Raw genomic sequence first — 23,444 nt, forward strand, 5'->3', positions numbered from 1 at the left:
TACTACGTAGACAAAAACTGCATTGTGAATATTGTGATCTCAACCCATGAAAATCGTATGTATACAGTTAACTATTTAAAAAATCCAAATAAATATTATTAAATTTAGTAAATTAATACATATCATGAAAAAATGAAATTTGAATAATTTTTAAAATAACTATAATGATTAGAATACATTGTATTTATATTGATCAGCTAAAAAATGTATAGAATGCTTTTAAAAAAAATATTCATATAAATAGATATTAGGTATTAGCAAATTAAAATATAAATATGTATTCATAAATAAAAAAAATAATTTGTATAATCAATAATTATTTTATATTCGATATTGAAAATGTATAACTTGTTTAAGTGCTGTGTATCGCTTGTGAGTCATAAGCTCATAACTCAATTTGTTTACGACTTCCTAAATAATTTAGATTAGTTTTATTTTATCAATATTGTTGCTGTTGCCATGCACTTGGTTGCTCGCAAAAATATATCAGTATTAAATCATGGATTTTCTCTGTCTTAAACTTTGTTAAATTTAAACTAAACAGATATTTACCCCTTTTTTGGAGGTATTTCAAATAATTCTTAGTATCTACTTAATGTTTAGCTATAGTGTGACACAAATTGCATTTATAAATTTACGAAATATCAACTTGGTATTTATTTACTTAAATACTAACTTAATTTAATAGTAATTAATAACTGTTTTATTTTATTTTTAATATTAAATACATATAAAAATGATTTTTGTAAGCGGTAGGGGTACTTTTGAAGGATTTCGATGACCAAACCTTCATTTTTATGTAGGTATCGTGGTAGATAGGCATAATCTGACCGGCACGGGAAAATAAAATCTAGTGGTCCACATGATCATATCCAAAAGGTCCAGATATTTTCAATCCAGATATTTTTCATTGGCCCATTTTCGTTAATTTAAGTAGTAGTCCACCGGGAAAATCCTGGTGTCTCGGTGGGCTTATCTGTCTGTAGTAGGTACAGTCATATTGATTTATTTATCATATTCATTTGTATGTAAATACGGAAGTAACACAAGTAACTCTAATTAAAAAATTAAACAATTATCTAATATAAAGTCTTGAATATATATTTTAAATTTAAGTTATGTGAAGACAAGTGAGTTTCATTAAAGTTTTATAAATTCAAACTTGTGTACATATTTCTTCCATTATTTCTTTAAATTGAATACAATTTACATTCTTTTCAATGAAATTAAGGAGTATATAATCTCCTACCTAAAAATAAAAAAGTATTTGTGATTAGATTGAAATTATATTTAAAATTTTAAAATTTTAATAATAATGTGATGAACAGAGGTTTTAATATAGTTATTAGTTATTATTTATTACAATATAATCTTTCTATAGTAGTTGATTGGTAAACATGTAATAATTATGATTAGTATGATAATATATGTACCATATATATTTAACGAAAAAAAATTAAATAGTAGTGGAATTGTATGTACTTATTTAAATATATAGTATATCGAAATTAATAAGATTATTAAATACAAATTAAAATAATTTTAGTTAAGTAAAATAACAGTAATAATAATATATGAGTGTTTAAACAGATTATATAATACGAAAATATTCTATTTATTTTGGAGAGGACCTTTTCATATAAATATTTTGGTTTTGTATTATTTTTTATAATTTTGATTGTTCAGCCAGCTTAGTAAACGCTGAAAACGTAATAATTATTTTTATTAACTATACAAAAATATTAAAAATTTAGTATTAAAAGTTTATCAATTTTTTTCATAATAATGGATTTTCTGAAAATCAAAAGAAATTTAAAAAAAAAAGGGAAGACAACATGCGAGTAGGTACTTCTTTACTGTTGCTGTACATTAGGTGTCAATTGGATCACTATTATGGTTTAAATTTAAATTCGATGATATACTATTGTATATAAACAACGATTCTGAACGTAGACGGACAACCTATATTATTATTATTTTTTTGACATATATGAAATTTGCGTAAAAACAATCCTCCCCCCCAAAAAATATATATATATATATATTTATGTAATTTGCACCGCATCTAAAAATTAATTTTGGTAGTTTGCGACACATATCACTAAATAAAAGCGCTTTATGTAATCTGCGCCATTTAGAACCTTCAGAAATTGTAATTTGCGCCACTTTTAAATAATTAAACAATGTGTTTTGAGATTAACATATTTTTGTATTTTTATTGGTTGATCAATCAAGTTCATTTTTATAGTTATTTTTATAGGATGCACACGCGATTAATATCTGGAAAACTGTAAATATCACGATACTACTGTTCAATATTGTTCTAGACTAGATTAGGCATGAGTCGTTATATCATACAGCCGATGCAATATTAGTAAATTTATCAGTTGGTAAATTTCAACAGTTAGAGTTAAAAGTGTAACGCAGATTATATATTCTGATATTCAATTTCGTTTTATAACGTGAAGTAAATTACCAAAATTATTGTTTAGATGTAGCGCAAAATACATGGTATATTTTTATATTTTGGCGCAAATTAAATACGTACTTAAATATACCTATTAATGGCGCAAATTATAAGTAATACAATTGGCGCAAAATACCATCTCCCATTTTTTTTTCAATATAGCTATTAATATATAGCTATATTTTCAATATAGTAATTCATTTTACTTATAGTCCCTACAACTGTATGTTGATATAATTTTTTTAACAAATATTACATTAATTATTATATAAATATTTCCTTATTATGATAATATATATTTATACCTACTAAATTATCATTGTCTATCAACTTATATAACTCAAAATGTAATAACATTTTTCTGTATATACTATAAACAGTAAAAATAGATTCATAATACATTAAATAAATCAAAAATGTCATTACGTAATATGTATTGTAAAATTCATAATAATGTTATATACGTATTATATAGCCTTTTAAGTTCCTCAAATATGTTTTTAAATTCGAACAAAATAATCAACATTGTTATTTATTGTTAAAAAGTAATTTCGTCTAACTTAAAATGTCTATAAAAAATAATTATCTTAAAATATTTTTTTAGATTTTATGGTTTAAGTAAGAAAAACTTATGAGGAACTTTGTATTATATTTTCAAGCATTTTTACTCAGCGAATAATTTTTAATTAACATTCACACCGAAAAAATTAAAAAAAAACATTGAAAATTGCTCATGTTTATACCTAAATAGTCAAAATATTTTGGAAACTTTTTGTAAATATAAAATGATAGTATAAACATTTAGTGTAAATTTAAAGTATTTATAGTTTGAGTTATATCAAAAACAAAATCGATTTTATCAAAAAATAGATTTGCGGTTTTTCCCAATTATAAAATGTATATTTATAAATTATTAATTTTTGACCTTCCGGAGTACAAACTAAATCCAATTTACATTCAGAAACCATCTCATTTTTGGAAATCGAAGCTTTTTTACTGCTCCAAAAGGTGATTAAGAAGAAAAAATATCATATTTTACTTAACTACTTAATAATATCTATTTAAAGAATAAAATAATTAATTATACGTACTTGAAATTTATTAGTTAACATTGAAATGATTTGTTTATCATTTGTGAATTTGAAAATGTTTATCAATACTGTTGTCTTCATAACTATTTGTGTAATTATAGTCATTCTATAGATCAATGTACATACGGATATAATAGCAAGTATTAAAAACCAAATCCATAATAATAAGTATATTTTTTCGTTTAAAACGTTTTGAGAGAGAATGCACATAGCATCTACGTTTTGAATAGTGCCAGATGGCCCATACTTGAAAAAATTACATTTTGTTATTCGAGGAAAGATAACTTCCATTGGATTAAACTCGTAATTAGGATGTTGATAGTATTTTAACATTTCGATTCCGTAGGTTAAAAATGATTCATCAAGAAACTTATGAGTAATGTAAATATTGAAACTAATGTTGAATATATTTATTATTTCACACAAAATATAACCAAATGCGTAAGTACTGTGAGTATGAAAGCTCTCGATGAAATATTGTACCTATAATTTAAAAATCATTGTTATATTTTAATAAAAATATAACATTTCAAATTATATACAACATGTTCAAAAATTCTTCTATTTATTGTATTTTGAAAATGTATTTATCTTGAAAGTTATAATTTTTTAAAGTTGTTTGTACATTATTGATACAATTAATTCGAAAATTAATTAATTAATTTGCTATAGACTGTAAGTCTATAAAGAAATTATATCTATGTATAATAAGTATATATTTAAGATTCTCACGATGATAAATATGGTTAAATTAATGAATAATTAATTGTTATATAGAAATTTAATCATTTTTATAAAATTTAAAATATAGTTAAAATGTAAGGTTAAATATTAGGTATATTTTAGAAAATGTTGAGCAATTATAAAATAATGTAAAAGTTAGTGAATTAAAATGTTCGATACGTTATCTTTATGGCTTAAATATATTAATTATTATGGACTATATAGTGTGTGTTTGTTTTTTACTTTTTTGTTCAAAATACAAACCAATCTATTTTGTTTTAAACGTCTTGACTCATCAGAACCCGTACAAAATTCACGCATGTCACTTGTGATCATACGTATTTTTCCTCCTTCCCATATTTTCCATATCCAATGGGGCACATAAAATGTCAGAGCTTGAAAGAATAGCATAAATGGTACCCATTTATAATATGAATGGGACCTAATATTTTTTTTGTTATTTTCTATATTAAGTAGGCTGAATTCTGGTTTGCTATTATATGTGTATAAATTTGATATCCAACAATAACTGTTTATAACTTTATGCATCTCTGTATTTTTTGATAAATTCGTTATGCACTCTATAGGATTTCCTTTATAAACATAAAAACAAAATAATTAATAAATACTATATTAATATTTATTTATTTTATTATCTACCTAATAATTATTTTGGTATAATGATAAATTTATTTTAAGTATTATTAAGTTAACAAACATTCTGTAGGCTGAAAATTATTAATATAAGTTAGATTGTTAAGTATATGTTATATTACCAGAAATTTAAAAAAATATGTTTCATATCTTACATGTTACAACCAATATACCTATAATATTATAATAAATACACGAATTTTTTCATTAACTACCTAGGAATTTAGTTTACATTCGTTGAACGTAATTGACATCATTAGGTAGCAAATCTACATATTATAAGCTATAGTATAAAGTTAATATTATTAAAACACATTACAAAATTATATAATATATTAAATTATAGTTAATATAAGAGAGGAACTTACAAGGTAGGTATAAGTATTTGGAGTAAAAATAAAATTTCATAATTTGGTAGACATGGTTTGTTTATAATTTTAAAATAACATAATGTATACAATATTTGTTTTCAGAAAAACTAATAAATATAAATTAAAATATTGCAAAATCTATCAGTCCATGGAGATAATTAATATTATTGTATATTTATTTAGGTAATTAACAGTTTATTATAATAGCTATTAGCTAAGTTTTAATACCTACTAAAATATTATATACAGGTACTACTACTATCTATGCTTATTGCTTATAGACTCTAGTTTATATAATTATTCTATACTTAGTTTTATACATTATATTTATATTTCATACTTTATTATGCAGAACAATATAAGAATTTCTAACATAAAGCAAAACAGCTTCCACGTACTAGTGTGTTACTCACGCCTCTATTCCAGAATGAAACATCATTTTAACAGCTTCGTCGTTCGCTATTATTTCATTCAACTTCCAGGTAAAATTATCAAACGTCTAAGACGTAAATAGCCTAGAGATCTTCTTATTACATATGTATATTTTTAACCCTCTCTCTATTATTAATTTAATTACTCATGTTCAGACGTTTCTAATTTGAATTTGAAACGCTTCCACGTTTTATTCACTCTTCTATGTACATTGTAGATATTTTTATTAAATTAACTCATTGTACATACTAGTACAGATTGGGGGATATCCCGTTTTTATTTTTTACCTTTTTCATAGTCTGAGTACGTCCGTAATAATATCGAAAAATTATATTAAATAACCTGATGCGTCCTCGATTCACACTTCACGCTATAGGTACCTATATTTAAATTATAAATTATATTAAAAAATTAATAATCAAATAAACCTTTTAAGATACAGATTTGACGTTCGAATATGGTGATTAAAATAACAGTTTACCAATTACGCCTAAAATTACTTTTTTTTTATACCAATTGTGCTCTATACATTTAAGGGTCGATAGACCAATAGGCAAAATTGCACTCAAAACATTTTACAATACCTAAACTTTAGGTCCTAAAGAAAACTTATTAGTTAGTTATAATTATATCATAAATATATACACTAACCGATCTTTTGGCGAGTGTTAATATGTACATAATATAATATAAATAAATAAATAAATAATTGTTTTTCTTCAAATTCAACAAGTTACTTTACTTGCGTAATAATAACAACGTTTTATAAAATTCCTGATACTTTTTTAAAATATATTATAACCAATCACATTAACCAGTAAGCAATTGATCGATAAATAAGTTTTTAATTTTCAAGCATTTTAGATTGTTGATGTTGATGTTGATGGAATTAGATTGTACAACAATATTTTCATACCTGAAAGTAGGCAAATTTGAATACAAGCACAATTGGAAAACTTTATTTTAAACGCAATTGGTCCACGTCCGTTTAAATCTATAACTATAATACTCAATAGATGCTTAATTTGTACTGCTATGATTGTGAAGCACTAGAAATGGAGACATTTTATTTTAACTTCGATAATGATTGATCAATTGGATACCTCTAAATGAACTGGGACGCACTAAAGCTATATCAAAAGACAAAAATATGACCTTTTTTTCTTGAGATGAACTTAGGTCAGTGGTCTCAAACATACGGCCTGCGGGCCACAAGTGGCACGCGTACCCTTTCTATGTGGTCCACAATAAAAATACATTTTGAACAAAAATAGAAAAAAAAATTGTTAAAATTGTTAATTTTTTATCCATGTTTGGTAGCTCTAATGTATGTGAACAATTATTTTCTCTCATAAAATTAAATAAATCAAAAAGTTGGAATCAAATTTCAAATATCAAACTACAATCTGTTTTACATTTGGCATCAAGAAATTTTTGCGCAAATATAGACGGCTTGGTACAAAAGAAAAGATGTCAAGTTTCAAGTGCAGCTCAAAAATAAAAATTATTAAATATTTATCTATTTTTAAATTTTAATTAAAATTTTTTATAGTTAATGTTCATCAAATGTTTTCAATGATAACTTTATAGTAATAATAAGTAAAATATAAACAACTACCTTGTTTATATTTTTTATAAATATTTTTGGTAATAGTAATTATAATAAAAGTAATTTCGTAATATATTAAGTCACATTTAGATAAATGGATTTTTTATGTATCTTTGCTTTCATTTTGTCTTTAGTTTTTAGTGTATAAGTATAAAAATGACACTTAAAATTTGGCCCACGAATTATTTTTGAAAAAATATATGGCCCGTAGGTAATTTGAGTTTGAGATCACTGACTTAGGTAATACTTTGTTTCGGACGCACTCGGAACATTAAAAAAGGGTAATTTCGGGACGCACTCGGAAAACTCCCATAGCTTGTAAACAATTTTAAATAAACGATTTTTTTTTAAGACTATAATATAGTCGAAATTAAATTTTCTCAACTCATTATTTACCAAATAGCTTATGAATTAAAAATAACAACATAAATGTATGTCTATGTTTTTTTCCCCAAAAGCGTAAATTAAGTTGAACTGTTTTTTTTTTAAAAACGTTCAGATTTCTCCAAATTTATAACTTACGAGTATCTATAGCTGTTTTTACTATTCTAATTAATAATAATAATATTATATATCTACCTATTTATTGAAGTATTTGTGTATTGTAATTTTATATAATGAGTATGATATAGTTCTAATATAACCATCGGTGTGATTAGAGGGGGGGCCTTAGCTACACAACAGATACTTTTAGTGTCTTTGGAAAAAAAACTGTCAACCATTTCATATGTATAATACTATAATAGTTAATATTATGAATTATATAATATTTAATATTTATTAATATTTTGGATGTACATAAGCATTATCAATAAACACATATTATATGATTATTCGTCATTACAATTTTTATTAGAAACAATAGAAGTTACGTAATATGACAATAAAAAATATGATAGGATTTTTGCTTATATGAAAATAATTAAAATGTACATAAGGTAAATTCTGTAGCTATACTAAACACAAAAAAAGAATAACATTAAAATTATTTTAAAAATATTCACTTCTAACTATAGGCGTATACAATTATAAAATATTACATGTGTTTATTAGTTACTATTATAGAATAAAAATATATCAATGTTTTATTGTTAGAATTATTTGATGGTTACAAAGAACATTTTTACTCCATTAGTAACTTTAATTTTTTTAGACTTAAGTTACTATAACTTCTAAATCCTTGTTACGACCATAAATATAATATTGTATTTAGATATATCATGTTGATGTTTTTTTATTGTATAAAATGTTATTTTAGGTTCTAAGTTGAGCGATAATTTATTGTTCATACTGTTAAAGGTATTGTTAAAATAATTTTATTTTAAATTTAGTCTTAATCATTTTTAAATAAGTACTAACCTATTAAATTGATTGATGTAATCAAGAGACAGAACGTTAATAAAATATTGGTGGTTAGTTTGTAGTGGCATTGGAATATATAATTGTCGATCGCAGGCTTATCATTACGTACTTTAAACGATTTTGCTATTATATCAAATGCCGAGATAGAAATCATATCTTCTGATTAATATCTTATTTGTATAGTTTTTTTATAAAATATATTTTATACGGCTCCTGTGAATGTAAAAACATAAATTATTAGATATGGATTGAAAAGTGTATTTATGTATACCTAAGTGACTTATGTATTAGAATATAAAGCAGAATATTTATTAATTTATAAACTAAATTACATGCTATATAATTAATTACTAATAACTAATAATAATAAGACGGTTTTTCTATTCATAGTAGAATTAAGTCATTGAATATTCTATAAATATTAAATTTGAAAATATGGGTAAGTGAGTATCACTATAAAATAAGTACTGAGTATTGAGCGGGTCATTGTGATGGGGTTTTTTAACTTGAATTTAATATTTTTTGATATAGCTGATATAGCTAATGAAGTAATTTATTTAATTATTAATGTTAGGGTAATTTAATTTTTGATGAAAACATTGCATTTTACATCAACGTATTATTATTATTTATTTATTATAATATATATTTATATTAAAATATATAATTTAAATTAATTTTTGAGTTAATACCATCTTACTGTAAACAGTATGAAGAGGTTCATGGTATAAATAGAAAATATATTAAAATAAATCTAAAATATCATTGCGTTTATTCAAGTCGTGAAATTAGTGAAAATTTTAAGTCCTCATGAAATACTAATAATGTTTTTATTACAACAAAATAATTAACAACGTTATTCATAATTTATATGTGTTATTTTGTATTGGTACTTATATATTTTTTAGGTTTTTTGATTTCAGTATGAACCACTTAAATTCAACTTTGTATACAATTTTTAAGTCTTAGCTAAAAAATTCAATATTTTATAAATTGTTAACTTCAAAATAGTTTTTAAATGTTAATAATTCTGATGTATTTTATAAAAATTTGAACTTAATGTCTATACAAAATTAAGGTAACTTTCCCATAATTTTTTTTTTTTTGGTTTATGTAAAAAGCTTATATAAGGAGTCTTATGTTAATTCTTCAAATTTTATATAAAAAATGACTTTTTTTATGAAATTTTAATTTCTTATGTAACTTTAAATGGTTCTCCAACTATAATTTAGACAGGTAGATAAAAATAGATTTGGTGGAAACGAAAATCAAGGGTTTCGGCAGAAACGACTGACGCCCTTCATATCAACTCTCTCATATTTAACTTTGTTATATAATTCTACAAGAAAGCTCAAAAGGTACTGTTGTCGTGACCTACTTAAAATTTAATGTTAAAAATTTAAATTAATAATAAATAAAAAAATTAATTAATAACAATAGTTATAGGGTATCTCTTTCTATCATGCTATTTTTTATCATATATTTTTATCGATCCTTAGGGAATAGATTGTATATACCTTTAAATAAATAAAAAAAGTTATGTATAACGATATTCATTAATTAGTTAAAAAAATATGTTCGTAGGGATACAGAACTTTAACGTTTCTATATTATTATATTTATATTTATTATACACATAATGATATTTTAAAATGCAATGTTTTCAGCAAAAAATAATTTATTATAGTCATACAAATATACAATATCATAAAATATAGTTAGTAAAATAATTATTTATTATATTGAATTCAAATATGATAAAAACATTATCTTAACTCACTCAATGACAAGATACTACTTACCCGCAAAATTGATTTTGTTGTTTTGATGTATACGAGTAAAAACGATTAACCACTTATACTTTACTTCTTTTTTTTTCCTAGTGATTTTGAAAAGTACTAAGAATTTACTGATTACCAGTCACTAGATGCAATTCGCTACCAAAAACCATCCCCAAAGGGTGTGAAAGATCGAAGCATTTTTACTATCTCATAAGGTGATGGTAATTAGATAGACGTTGTATAATCACTTACTATCTAAAATTTAGTTTTAATTAAAATTTTCAGCAAATTATGATTATAATTACATTACAAAGGATTGAATTATTATAGACAAGTACTACAAATTAGTAATCATTACACAAAAAGTAAAACTCTAGTAAAATATAAAATTTTAAAAGAAAATTATTATTGTTTTAACGTAAAATATTTTGGCTATCAAATTTAAATATACCTACATAAAAATGTGAAGTCTACTATATAAAAAGAATGATAGAATGATATCTTATTGAACTGTACAATTTCGAAGCAAGTAATATATTAGAATATGAAAATTTTATAAAAAATAAAATGTAATGTAGTTACTAACTTATAGATGTACCTATAATATTAGCCATGGACGCTCATTGTTATTTTTTAGAAAAAGAATAAATAATGTCACAGACTTTATAAATAATTTTATCTTCTCTATGGTTAAGAGGCCGCAACACCAGAATTTATTGTCTCCGTCTTACAAGTGTGCAACATAGCAAATTTACGCTCAGAAAACCACATTTAGCTTCGTTAGTTTAAAAATTAGAATGAATCGATCTATTATGAAACTTGATGGTAAAAACATTATCAGTGTCTGTGTGTTCGTTTTTTAAGATAGTTAAATTTTTTAGCAAGTTATGTGTTTATAATATAGGATAAATTAAAAATGCTCACCTCTCATAACTCACTTAAAAACTAAATAATCGTAAAAAACCAACATACAAAATACAAATAATGTTCTTACCAATTAAGCTTCATAATAGGTCGACTCACTCTAATTTTTAAACTAACAGCGCTAAACGTGATCTGCTGAGCTTAAATTTACTATAATGTTACGTACTTGTAAGACGAAGACAACATATGCGGATGTCAGTGGTGTTACGCCCTCTTAATAGGTTTATTGTAAACTATCCTGATTTTTATAACTCTTAAATTTTTCCGATGGTGAAATATTTCGAGTTTATTTTAGTACTAATTGAAGAAAACATTAAAAATATACATTCTACGGCGTCATCTATTTAAAATACAAATTTAAGTTTATAATACAATTATATTAATAAATACAAATAGAAAAAATAAGTAGCTATTCAAAAATATAAATTTAAATATGCATGGAATGATTTAAAAGAGTTGGGAGTTCAAAACTATGCTGAAGCCCAAATTATTGGTGAGTATGATGAATTCAGGAAGTAACTTAAGTATTGTAGTCATACTTGATTTCACCATTCGGTGATAGTGTTGGTTGTTTATGAAAAATAAACAAATAATCAACATTTCTTTGTTCTATTGATTAGAGCAATACTTCAAATCTGGCTGAACCATCAATCATCATTAGTCCACATTTAAATATTATTATAATTTATAGTTGTTTAAATATTCAAAATACAAGTATAGGTTAACGGTAATAAAAATCACATAATAACAAATATTTATAATATAATATTTTTAATGATAATCACAGTTTCAGTTTAATATGTGAATTGATTGTATTAATTAAAAACAAGTCAACTCATTTTTTAATAAAATAAATATTAAACAAGAATTCTATTGTTTTATGAATTAATAATAATAATTAAAATAGAATATAATTTTTAGCATGAGAATATATTTTATTAATATCGAATATAAAAATAATTTATGAAAAATAAATGTTACATTATTTTAATTGAAGTTGAAGTAAAATGTTATGTTATCAAATTAAAAATTGTTGAAAAAAACATAAATCTATTTCAAAAAGATATAATCTTAAACTAGTTTATTTGTCATTATAAGTTTAAGTAACCAATTATATTAATATATTAAAAAGTGTATTAATATTAATAATGTGAAACAATTTGTACAACTATTAAACGTTTTGAAAATTAAAAAAAATGTAACTCTATATCAAAATAAAATAAAAACAATAACTGATTTTTTAGACTATTTATTTTAGTGATCTGGTAGAAACTGTTTGGAATAACGGTAAAATTTTACACAAGCTAGAATTTTTTTACAAAAATCTAAGTTGTCATGCAGTAAAGGGTTAAGTCCATATGTTAAAGTTCTCAAATCATCATAAATACAATTTTTTAATCCGAGCTGTAGTAATTAAAATTTTTTTTCGCTTAATTAATAATATGCATTCATAATAATGTCATATTAACTAAAAAAAGACTTGGATGGCTTTATAAGATTTTTCCAAACAAATTCACCTGTAAGTAACATAATACATAAATCATAACATAGTTGGTAACAAAATGTCAAACTGCTGGAACATAATATAGCAATATGATTATTGATTATTATTATTAGCTTATAGTCTACACCCACAATTATGCTTGATTATGGAGCAAATTTATGTATAAAATATAATTTTTTATTTAAATTAGTCCCTATGATCTTTAAAATAGACCTTTATGGATTAAATTTACTTTTATTAGATTGAACAGATATAAATTATAACTTAATATTTATGAGTTATCACCTTGTATATTATATTATAGCTATACAGATAAATGATAATTGGTACGATTGCCTATTTAATTAATTTATTGCTATCCAATAAAATTATAATTTATAATTTATTTTTGATAAAATAATAGAAAACGAAATTATGTTATTGATATTATTGTAAAAAATAGCAGCAGATCATCGAAATAACAATTATTGTTTATCTGAGTAATTTTATTGATTTTTCAATTCTAACTGCGACTTTGTTCGTTGTCTATCTATATGAATATAAAAAGTACCGAATCATAGGTATTAATATACATGCATATTATTAATATATTACAATAGTTGTGTATTTTGTATTATAGTTACAGTAGTATTGTATTGTCTTTTGTTTAAAAAACAGGAGTAAAGGTCTAAACAAGACATTGCATTTTATTATAAAATATTAATATAATATACCATCTGCAGTAGAAATTTAATATTACATTTTGATTAACTTACGAAAATAAATTTTAAATTATATTTTATTGATTAATGATTTTTGTAGGTAACATATTAATATAATTTTAAACAATAATTTTTTTTGTTAAGCAAAAGATTATTAACAGCGATATTTTTGTAATCATATATTATATAGCCTCGAATTACCGCCTACGTGATATTGCAATAAATGAATTCGTGCTCTTCAGCGCGTGCTCTCGCAAGGTCCAAAAAGGTTGCCTAATATTAATATAATATACATTATAATATATTATATTTTACATTGTACAATACTGGACACACCTAGAAAACAACAACAATAATTTTTTTTATTTAAGATTATCAAAATACAATATCTTATCGGAATAAAATTAATGTGATATAATAACATTTCCTTTGTTTATTTATTGTTAATTCCATAAAGTGATCATTGATCGTCGCAGTAACAGTGCTTATCTTATTTTAAATACGTAAATAATCATTCCAATTAATAATAATACTTATGGCGTTGAGATTTATATTTATATCACCATACATTTTTAAACCTTTTTTAAATTTGAATTTATACAAATTACAATATTTTAAATTAAATTTGTTATCATTACACTTACACATTATAAAATATGAATTGCAAGTGATGTTTTTATTTTATTTTTTATATTGTTGATTAATCTTTATTGTATTTACGATTTGTTATCAAGTAATGACGTATATTCTGTTATGATAGTTTATTAGACACTGGTTTCTATTATTCATATTAATATTAGTAATTAAACCAGTGACGATCTGCGCTTTGACCTAACTACCTGCATTTTTAAGACAGCTATATTCACTATTATAAATATAGGTAAGATTTAAAGGTTTATTATTATTATTAAAATATAAAAGATTATTAAAAAAAACAATTGCGTTTTATGTATTTTTAACAAAAAAAAATTGTGGTGACTTAACAAATTTGTTAGTTGTCTATTTACATTTAAAATAGGCGCTTTATTTTTAAAAATAAATATATTATATTTAATCACGTTCGTTTATCACTTTCAACAGATACAAATAAATCTTAAGACAAAATATGATACAGAAATATTATGTATCCGTATTATAATGTAAGCAGCGTTAAGATATGTATTTTTGTTAAAAATATGTATTTGAAAAACTGTTTATTTTTCTCATAGTGTAAGAGAAATTTATTTTTTTGAATTGCTTAACTGACTACCGCAGTATATAAATATTTTTATTCATATCTTTGATTAATTATTTATAATAAGATATTCAGATATAATTATTTTTATCATTATTTTCTAACTAAATTAAGAAATATGTGTATTGTTTCTATATAAAAATTAACATTTACGTACAATACGTAGTATGCATGCGTGCATTCTTTTCGCATCGCTCACTTCGACCAAGTTAGTATTGTACAATTTTTTAAATCACTATTAATTAAAAACTACAGCAATATGATCATTGATCATATTCAAAGTATGATTCTGACTGGATCTCAATTTACGCAAATCTAATCAAGCCTCTATTCAGAATCTTACTTCATACCCATTTTTGTCAATATTTTTCATAGTTTTTCAAGTGTCTGTATTAACTTATTGAACAACTTAAAATATATTTGTATATATATATATTATATATTACTATATAAATTTAAAATTAGGATAAAAATATGATCAATCTTTACTATTATAATTTAAAATAAAATTATTTGTAGGAATAAATATAATTTTAAACTTAAATCGAGATTCTTTGCAAAGAAATATTTTATGTCAATGATTAAATTAAAATAAACTTTTTTCGATTATTAATTCAAATAACAATATTTAAATACTTATCATAAAACTGAAGCTTATTGGCTAAAATTAAATTTATTTTTAGTATAGGTGTTACACTTTAAGAAATAGTATACAATCATAGTTAAGTTATAGTTAAAGCATTATTTAATAACTATAAAATTTAAAAATAATATTTTTGAAAAATTATAAGCTATGAACGTATAAATTTTAACAAATTTTGCATGATTTAAAAACACGAATTTTACAGTCACTGAAAAACCGATATAATCTTTGCCATATTTGTGACATACAAAATAAGAAAAATCCCTGTGTACATTTTAATAATGATTAACTGTGTGCCATTTCAATATAAATAATTGAATTCTTTAATTGTTTACCTTAAATAAAAACTAATATGATGAAAATGTTTTAAATGTTTTTTTTTTAATCTAGATACACAAATAATTATGGTAACATTTGAAAATTATTTACAAGTAGTAAATCATAAAAACTGGAAAGCAAAACTTTATTCAATTACTTTAGCTATATTTGTACTCATATTTTATTGTTTGAAGTCAAATACTCGAATTTCACACGAATCGGGTATGTTTTAAAATCTATAACATCATAAAAGAATTTTACCTTCATGAAAATACAATAAATATGAAAATGAATTTTTTTTATAAATTTCAGATATTAAACATGTCACGCGCGTTTTATTATCAATCAACAAAACGAAAAATCAAAAGGAAAAATCATTTTTTGAAGAGATTTTCATTTTCGAGGAACGCTTTTATACCATATTGTGTACTTCCGTTGTTGCTTTGTACTTATTTTTATTTTTAGGGGTAGTATGCAATCGTTATTTGGTGCCAAGCATTCATATAATTTCTCACAGTGAGTAAATAATATATTCAATTTTTTTTTTTTTTTTACAAAAAATAAAATAGGTAGTATTATAAATTATTTTGTATTTTCAATAAAAAAAAAAGTATAAAAACGTTTAACTTAAAATTATCAAAATTCTGCAATAATATAACATTACACATTTCTATATATAAACTATTGCACAATGATTCTTATCTGCTTGATAATATTATTTATTTTTGTTGTTGCTAATGCTAAATCATTACAGTAAAAACCGAAATTTTTTTATTATTTATTCAGAACAATAATATAATAAATTAAATCAGTATTAGATTGTACTACTGTTGTTTGATTATAAGAAAACATGTATCAATTTATTTAGACTTTGACTGTAAAATTTATAAAACAATTAACAGATAACTCAGTAGGTACCTTATGTGAATTACATTGCATAACTGATAAAGTGATAACAATAATTTTTTAATTTTTTAAATTGTTCAGAACGGTTTCACTTATTTTTTTACAACAATAGAACTTAATATTCATAAAATAATCATATTCATCTATTTAAAACATTTAAGCAATAATTATATTTTAAAAATAGACATTTACTATAATATTGTTTAATTGTATTTAAAGCTATGATTAATAATTTTATTATATATTGATATAAAATTACGTAAATATAGTTGTATATAAATAAATATACCTAAACTCATAAGATGCAACAATATTGTATGTCTAGTAAATAAATAAAACACTTATCTATTTATTTGAATAATTATATTATTTTTCTTCTTTATTTTTTAATTCTTTTAATAGGAATTATAAAGTACAATAAAATAAGTTTATAAAATGTATTATTGGTAAAACTCACAATACAACAAATAAGACTAAAATAAAATATCAATATCACTGGATACAAATATAAAATAATATATAGTAGTTATTTAATATTGGTAATCAATGATGATGCATTATTAAAAAAAGTTTTGTCTTTATGTACCTACTGTAGAAATTCTTTAGTTTTAGAAGTTTGTTCATAATCATTACAAGAATACTACTAATATTCATAGGTTATAGGTTAGTTTTACTATATTCTTGCATTTATCAAATAGAATAAATCAGATTATAATGTAAACGTTATTTTAAAATACTTAATTATTACAATTGTTTTAAATTCAGACAGTTCAGGCAGTTTGATATATAGCAGACGCAAAAGTTCTTATAGTGGGATAAATTAATTTAATACCAAAATATATAGGTATTAATTAGTAGTTTTGGTTAAAGGTAGAAGAATAAATAGTTGGTACGAATAATTAATGATCTTTATGAATACTAACGTATAAATATTATGGGGTGAATAGATTCATGGCAATAATAACTTTAAAGTGGTTTATATTTTTTTTTTCTTAATGTTATTGTGTATAGAAATTGATAATATATTTGATAGATATAGCTAATACGCCTTACCATAGGCCAACTTAACTAAACTGTACATTATTATAAATTTTTGATTTTTAAATAGTAAAATAAATTTTAAATTTAATAATTTGATAAAGATTAACTTTATAAAAACGTTTAAAATTTTGGGATTGGACAAACAAAATTTTAAGAAAAATAATAAAAAAAAAAAAAAAAAATAAGAGTAATAAAAATACTGAAATTCTATCTTCGATTTATTAAAAGTATAATTAAAAAAAAAAAAAAAAATCATAACTTTAATCTTTAGTAGTGTTTACCATGAAATAATTACTCTAAATATATTAGTTAGATATTATAATGTTTTCGCGTGGTGTAATTTGACAAGATTATTTAATAATTTTTTAGGGATGAAGTTGAGTCAGGATGTTGCGGGAGCGTCTGTAATGGCTGCAGCAGTGGCATGTCCCGAACTATTCGTCAATATACTAGCTACGTTCTTTACAGAAGGCGATGTCGGAATCGGCACTGTTGTCGGCACTGGCTTATTTAATATACTCTTAGTTCCTGGACTTTGTGTACTTATGGCTGATCAAGAGGTATATGTTTTTTTTTAATAGTCTGCACAAAATTATATATTATGAATTCTAATACCTTGATAGATACAATTTAATAATACAATATGTTACCAAAATATATATAAATTAAAATTAATAAGATAATTAATGTTAATAAAATATAATGAAATATATTGTTTGTAGTTCATACACTTGGAAAATTGGCCGATCACACGTGATGTATCTATGTATCTTTTAACTATATCATTATTAGTTTGGTCATTGGCTGATAACAAGGTTTATGCTTACGAAGCGCTCATATTAATTATAGTTTACATGATATACTTATTAAGTAAGTAATCTATTTTTTTTTATTTTCGTGGCTGTCAATAATTCCCAACAGTTCTCTCTTATAGCTCATATTTTGAAAAAATATTTAAATATATTTCTCAACAAAAGAACAAAGTTTTTGACGATTGCAGTGAAAGTCAGCCGATACTTCCTCTAAATGGTAAATTGGCATGTGAAGTTTGTAGATGAACAGACGAACAGTAATAATATATAAATGAGTATATATATAGATAAGTATGCAAGTTAATAACTTTTAGGAGTTGCAGAAAATGGATTTATAGTGCAGGAGCATATTATTTTACCCAAATGGAAGGACAGAATACGTGATAAACTATTAAATTTCAAAGAATTATTAGTATGGCCTATAGTCCTAATTTTAAAAGTGACTGTTCCTAGTTGTGATAGTCTAGATAGAGTTTTTTGGATACCTATAACCATGTTTATGTGTATATTTTGGATTGGATGTGGATCATTTTTCATTGTGGAATTGATTACAATTATAGGTGAGCAATTATATAAGAAAATTATTTTTACGTGTGTGGACGTCACTCCCATTGGAGTGGGCCTGGCTGTGGCATGTTAGAGTAGGTAATCGGAACGACGACGTGGTAATACGTAGTAGTTTTTTTGCACCGTGCCGAAGTTTGAACCGACAACTACGCACGCCATGGCCAGCTGTGTGACCATTGCACCATACTGCCCAACAAATAACAAATTCAATCATAAAATTCACTTCTTTTTCATCGTTAAAAATATGTATGTATAAAGAAAATTCTAAAAAAAAACTATTATTAATTGAATTAATATTTTGTATAGTAATATAGAATCATTTTATAAAATTTTAAAACTGTCCGATATATAATATTGGTATTAAAAACAAATTTTGGAGTAATATGCGTATTGCCATAGTGAACATTTTTTCTAATTCATCGTATTTTATACGTTTAAAATAAATTTTGAGTAGTAATAATATTGAGGATTTTAAATTATTGATAATCCTGAATAAATTGTTAAGTTCTTAATAATACATCTGCGAATTTGATTAACACAAAACTAAATAAATCTTAAAGGGACCCTCTATATTTAGCACAATAAGTTTAATTGTGCGAACTACCAATTTTGTGAAAAAAACTTTGAAGCTCACTAATAGCACACCTATGTACGTATATACATATACAGGATGATTCTTTTATCAAACAACACTCATTATTTCAAAAAGTATTAATGTTTTTGAAAATATTTTTTTACATAGTTTCAAATTGTTAAAAAAACAACGTTTTTATTAAAAAGTTTATATTTTTAAATATTTTTTATCCTTATAATTTTTTAAGTTTTTTACTTTTTTGAATGACAACGTAGTGTTTTAATTTCATATTCCAAAGCAGAATAATTTTCTGAGTATTTTGATACATAAAATTCTATTTTAGGATGAGTAGTTTATGAGTTATACTTATTTACAGTTTAGACAAGCGGAGTAGTGGACAAACATTTTGCGGGGTAGCCTCGTACCACTCCACTCCGCGCAACTAAACTGTAAATACGTATAACTCATTAACTACTCGCCCTAAATTCGATTTTTATGTATCAAAATACTCAAAAATTATTTTGCTTTAGAATATGAAATTAAAAATCAATGTTGTCATTCAAAAAAGTAAAAACTCAAAAAATTATAAGGATAACGAATATTTAAAAATATAAACTTTTTAATAAAAACATTGATTTTTTAAAATTTGAAACTATGTAAAAAAATATTTTCAAAAACATTAATACTTTTTGAAATAATGAGTGTTGTTTGATAAAATAAGGATCACTCTGTATAATGTTTATAACCCTACGTCAGGTATAAGGAAAACATAATCGTCATACTGTATAAAAATAATTAAAAAAACAATTGTTAATCAAGAAAAAACCTTTTATTGAATCTTATCACAAGTTAAACAATTTAATGACATTTTTGACATTACTTGCCCCCTGTTAGAGAGTCAATATCAAGATTAAAACTGTATAGTTTTAGTCTTAAATCATTCTTAACATTTAATTTATTCCTATATTTATTTAAAAATTGTTCACACGTATAGAGGTTGTCGAGAATCCCATCAAGTTTCTCAGTGCAATTTTGTCAGTAAAGAAATATTATTTTAACGGAAATATAGACATTAGTAACGTTAATATTTTATGGCCCGCCTTTGGGGACTACTGTTATATTGTATACTATATAGTTAAACGTAATGAGAATCATTGCAATACTTCTATATAACATTATAACTGTGTACAGAATTACTTATTTATAAATATTATTAACCAGATAAATTATTAGTGTAATGAATATAAAAATTATTTTTAGGAAATGAATTCTCAATTCCTGATTCAGTTATGGGCATTACGCTATTAGCAATTGGTATGAGTGTACCCGAAATGGTGTCTAGTATAGCAGTTGCAAGACAAGGTTTAATAAATTGTGAAAATATATATTACGATCAGTAAACAATAAATGTATTATTTTAATTTTAGGACAAGGTACTATGGCTTTATGTACCGCACTAAGTTCATCGACATTTGATGTTTTAATTTGTTTGGGTGTTCCGTGGTTTATAAAAGCTATGTGGTTCAATAAGGATAACACGAGCGCATCCATAAATGTTCACTCGAGAAGTCTTGACGACAGCGCGATAGCTGTAATGTTAAGTACAATTGGTTTTATGATATTGATGTGCGCCAAAACATTTGTATTAACTAAAAAAGTATGTATAATATATACTATTATTTATGATTTAAAGTCGAATAACTTAAACAGTTTTAATTGGTGTACTATATGTTAGTGATTTTTTTTTATAAAATAACTCTAAACTAAAAATGAATACAAAAAATGTGAACTAGGCTATTTGTATATATAATTTCAATATTATATAAATAAAATCCATTTTTAAACATTTAATTACTTAAAAATAATATTTAAAAAGATAAGTAAGTTTTATCTATATAACTTAAATGTATTTATGTATTATATAATATATAAATATTATACTAATATTAAATTTAATAAATAAATAACTGTCTGATAATTTAATAACAGTTTTGTTAAAAAAGCTTGTCAAAACCATTTTAAATACTGATGTTTTTAGAAAGAAAATAATCATTTTTTTTTTCATTTATAGTTAGGTGGATTTCTTGTTTTCATATGGTTATTCATTTGTTCAGCCATGGTGTACAATGAATATGCAACGCACTGAGAACAATTCGAGTAGCTTAATTGCTCAATCATCTTGAGTGAGTTGATGAACGATGGCATGTAAATGGTTGATGTCATCGTTGAAACGAACTGCGGATTATTGATTTTGTTTTTGAAGACTGAAATATCAGTACCTATCTTTGAATATATGTTAGAAAGGCAAACCTGTGTTATCTTGTAAAAATATTTAAGACAATTTTGATGTCTGGTATAAATAAGTACCTATAGTATAATAAGATCGTGTATGTTATTAAATAATATATTATAATAATAATTATGTGCTGTGATTATACGAGGCATATTCAGAAAGTAAGTGTACTGAGGCTCTCACGACCGCAGGGAATACTTTTTTACTATGTTTGCTACACTGCTGTATAGCTTTACTCCTCTTCTTTATAACAAGACCATAATAAGTTCAGTAGTTCACTACGTTGAAAACTGTGGTCACAAGAATTTTTCTCGTTAAAAATGTCGACCGAGTCTGCTGCCACCTGCTTTGTCCATTTCTCGACCGCCCCTTCACCTCCTCGTCAGTAGAAAATGTTTTTCCACCTATGTGCTTCTTCAGGAAAGTGAACAAATGGTAATCTGAAGGCGTCAGGTCGGGGAATACGGAATACGGTTCAAAACATCCCATCCAAATGAGCCCAAAAATTGCTTCACGACATTTGGCTGTGTGGAGTCTGGCGTTATCGTGTAGCAGGCAGACTCCTCTTGTTAACAGACCCCTCCTTTTATTTTGAATGGCTCTCCTCAATTTTTTTAGGGTTTCACAATACCTTGCTGCTTTGATGGTCTCCCCCTGAGGTAAATATTTAATCAATATGATGTCTTTGTGGTCCCAAAACACTAATGCCATAATTTTTTTGACTGAAATGATGGTTTTGAATTTTTTGGTTGAGGGTGAACTATGGTGTGCAACCCAAGTTTCATCTCCATTAACAATTGACTTGAGAAAATTATCACCCTCCAGTTTATAGCGTTCCAAAGAGGTAATGAATGACGGCGTGGATTTCGCACTTGGCGGCAGACTCGATCGACATGTTTCACGAGAAAATTTTTTGTGATCACAGTTCTCAACGTACTGAACTTGTTATGGTCTTGTTATAAAGAAGAAGAGTAAAGCTATACAGCAGAGTAGCGAAAATAGTAAAAAAAAATATTCCCTGCGGTCGTGAGAGCCTCAGTATACTTACTTTTTGAATATGCCTCGTATTATAGATATTTTTGTTAGTTAATACTATTGAAAGAAACTTCGATTAAATATAACGGCTATATTATAAATTAAAATGTATTATGCACCTAGGTTCATATTATATATTACATTTTTTTTTTTTCAATAAAATTGAATGAAAGTATAATTTTGTGTATAACATTTTTTATTTTGTAAATAATTTAAAATTAGAAAATTAGTTTTAATTTATGTCATAATAATGAAGTATATAGGTTATATATAAATTAAATAATATATACATTTTATTGAAAATACTCAGGTGTATTTAGTTATAGATATAAAATTAAGTAATTAGACCAGACTGAATTAAATATCATTAAATACGCGATATTTAATACACGTTTTGTTGTA

The 23,444-nt window shown here is 24.0% G+C and overlaps 2 protein-coding genes across 2 annotated transcripts; one reads left to right on the plus strand and one right to left on the minus strand.

Annotated features, from left to right (window-relative positions):
- Positions 1-1,156: 1,156 nt before the first annotated feature.
- LOC113549587 (innexin inx3-like) lies at positions 1,157-8,863 on the minus strand. Its single transcript, XM_026950964.1, has 4 exons — positions 8,707-8,863; positions 4,546-4,874; positions 3,559-4,041; positions 1,157-1,249 (listed from the first exon to the last, which is right to left on the minus strand). Exons 1-4 carry the CDS (start codon positions 8,861-8,863, stop codon positions 1,157-1,159), a joined length of 1,062 nt encoding a protein of 353 aa, XP_026806765.1.
- Positions 8,864-14,390: 5,527 nt separating this feature from the next.
- LOC113549586 (sodium/potassium/calcium exchanger 4-like) lies at positions 14,391-23,185 on the plus strand. Its single transcript, XM_026950962.1, has 10 exons — positions 14,391-14,499; positions 15,887-16,036; positions 16,127-16,330; positions 18,131-18,321; positions 18,484-18,631; positions 18,683-18,790; positions 18,888-19,133; positions 20,975-21,076; positions 21,142-21,371; positions 21,786-23,185. Exons 2-10 carry the CDS (start codon positions 15,901-15,903, stop codon positions 21,858-21,860), a joined length of 1,440 nt encoding a protein of 479 aa, XP_026806763.1. The 5' UTR covers positions 14,391-14,499; positions 15,887-15,900; the 3' UTR covers positions 21,861-23,185.
- The last annotated feature ends 259 nt before the right edge of the window (positions 23,186-23,444 follow it).

This window comes from Rhopalosiphum maidis, chromosome 1 (genome assembly GCF_003676215.2).
Source record: "Rhopalosiphum maidis isolate BTI-1 chromosome 1, ASM367621v3, whole genome shotgun sequence".
In the NCBI taxonomy this organism is placed as follows: Eukaryota; Metazoa; Arthropoda; class Insecta; order Hemiptera; family Aphididae; genus Rhopalosiphum; species Rhopalosiphum maidis.

Excerpts from the sequence above, each read along its gene's own strand:
- LOC113549586 (XM_026950962.1), top strand. The coding sequence starts at position 15,901 with ATGGTAACATTTGAAAATTATTTACAAGTAGTAAATCATAAAAACTGG. Across the intron at positions 16,037-16,126 it reads TCGAATTTCACACGAATCGG|ATATTAAACATGTCACGCGC; the intron begins GTATGTTTTAAA and ends TATAAATTTCAG. Across the intron at positions 21,077-21,141 it reads TATAGCAGTTGCAAGACAAG|GACAAGGTACTATGGCTTTA; the intron begins GTTTAATAAATT and ends TTTTAATTTTAG.
- LOC113549587 (XM_026950964.1), bottom strand. The coding sequence starts at position 8,863 with ATGATTTCTATCTCGGCATTTGATATAATAGCAAAATCGTTTAAAGTA. Across the intron at positions 4,875-8,706 it reads TACATCAATCAATTTAATAG|GAAATCCTATAGAGTGCATA; the intron begins GTTAGTACTTAT and ends ATGTTTATAAAG. Across the intron at positions 1,250-3,558 it reads TGTTAACTAATAAATTTCAA|GTAGGAGATTATATACTCCT; the intron begins GTACGTATAATT and ends TTTTATTTTTAG.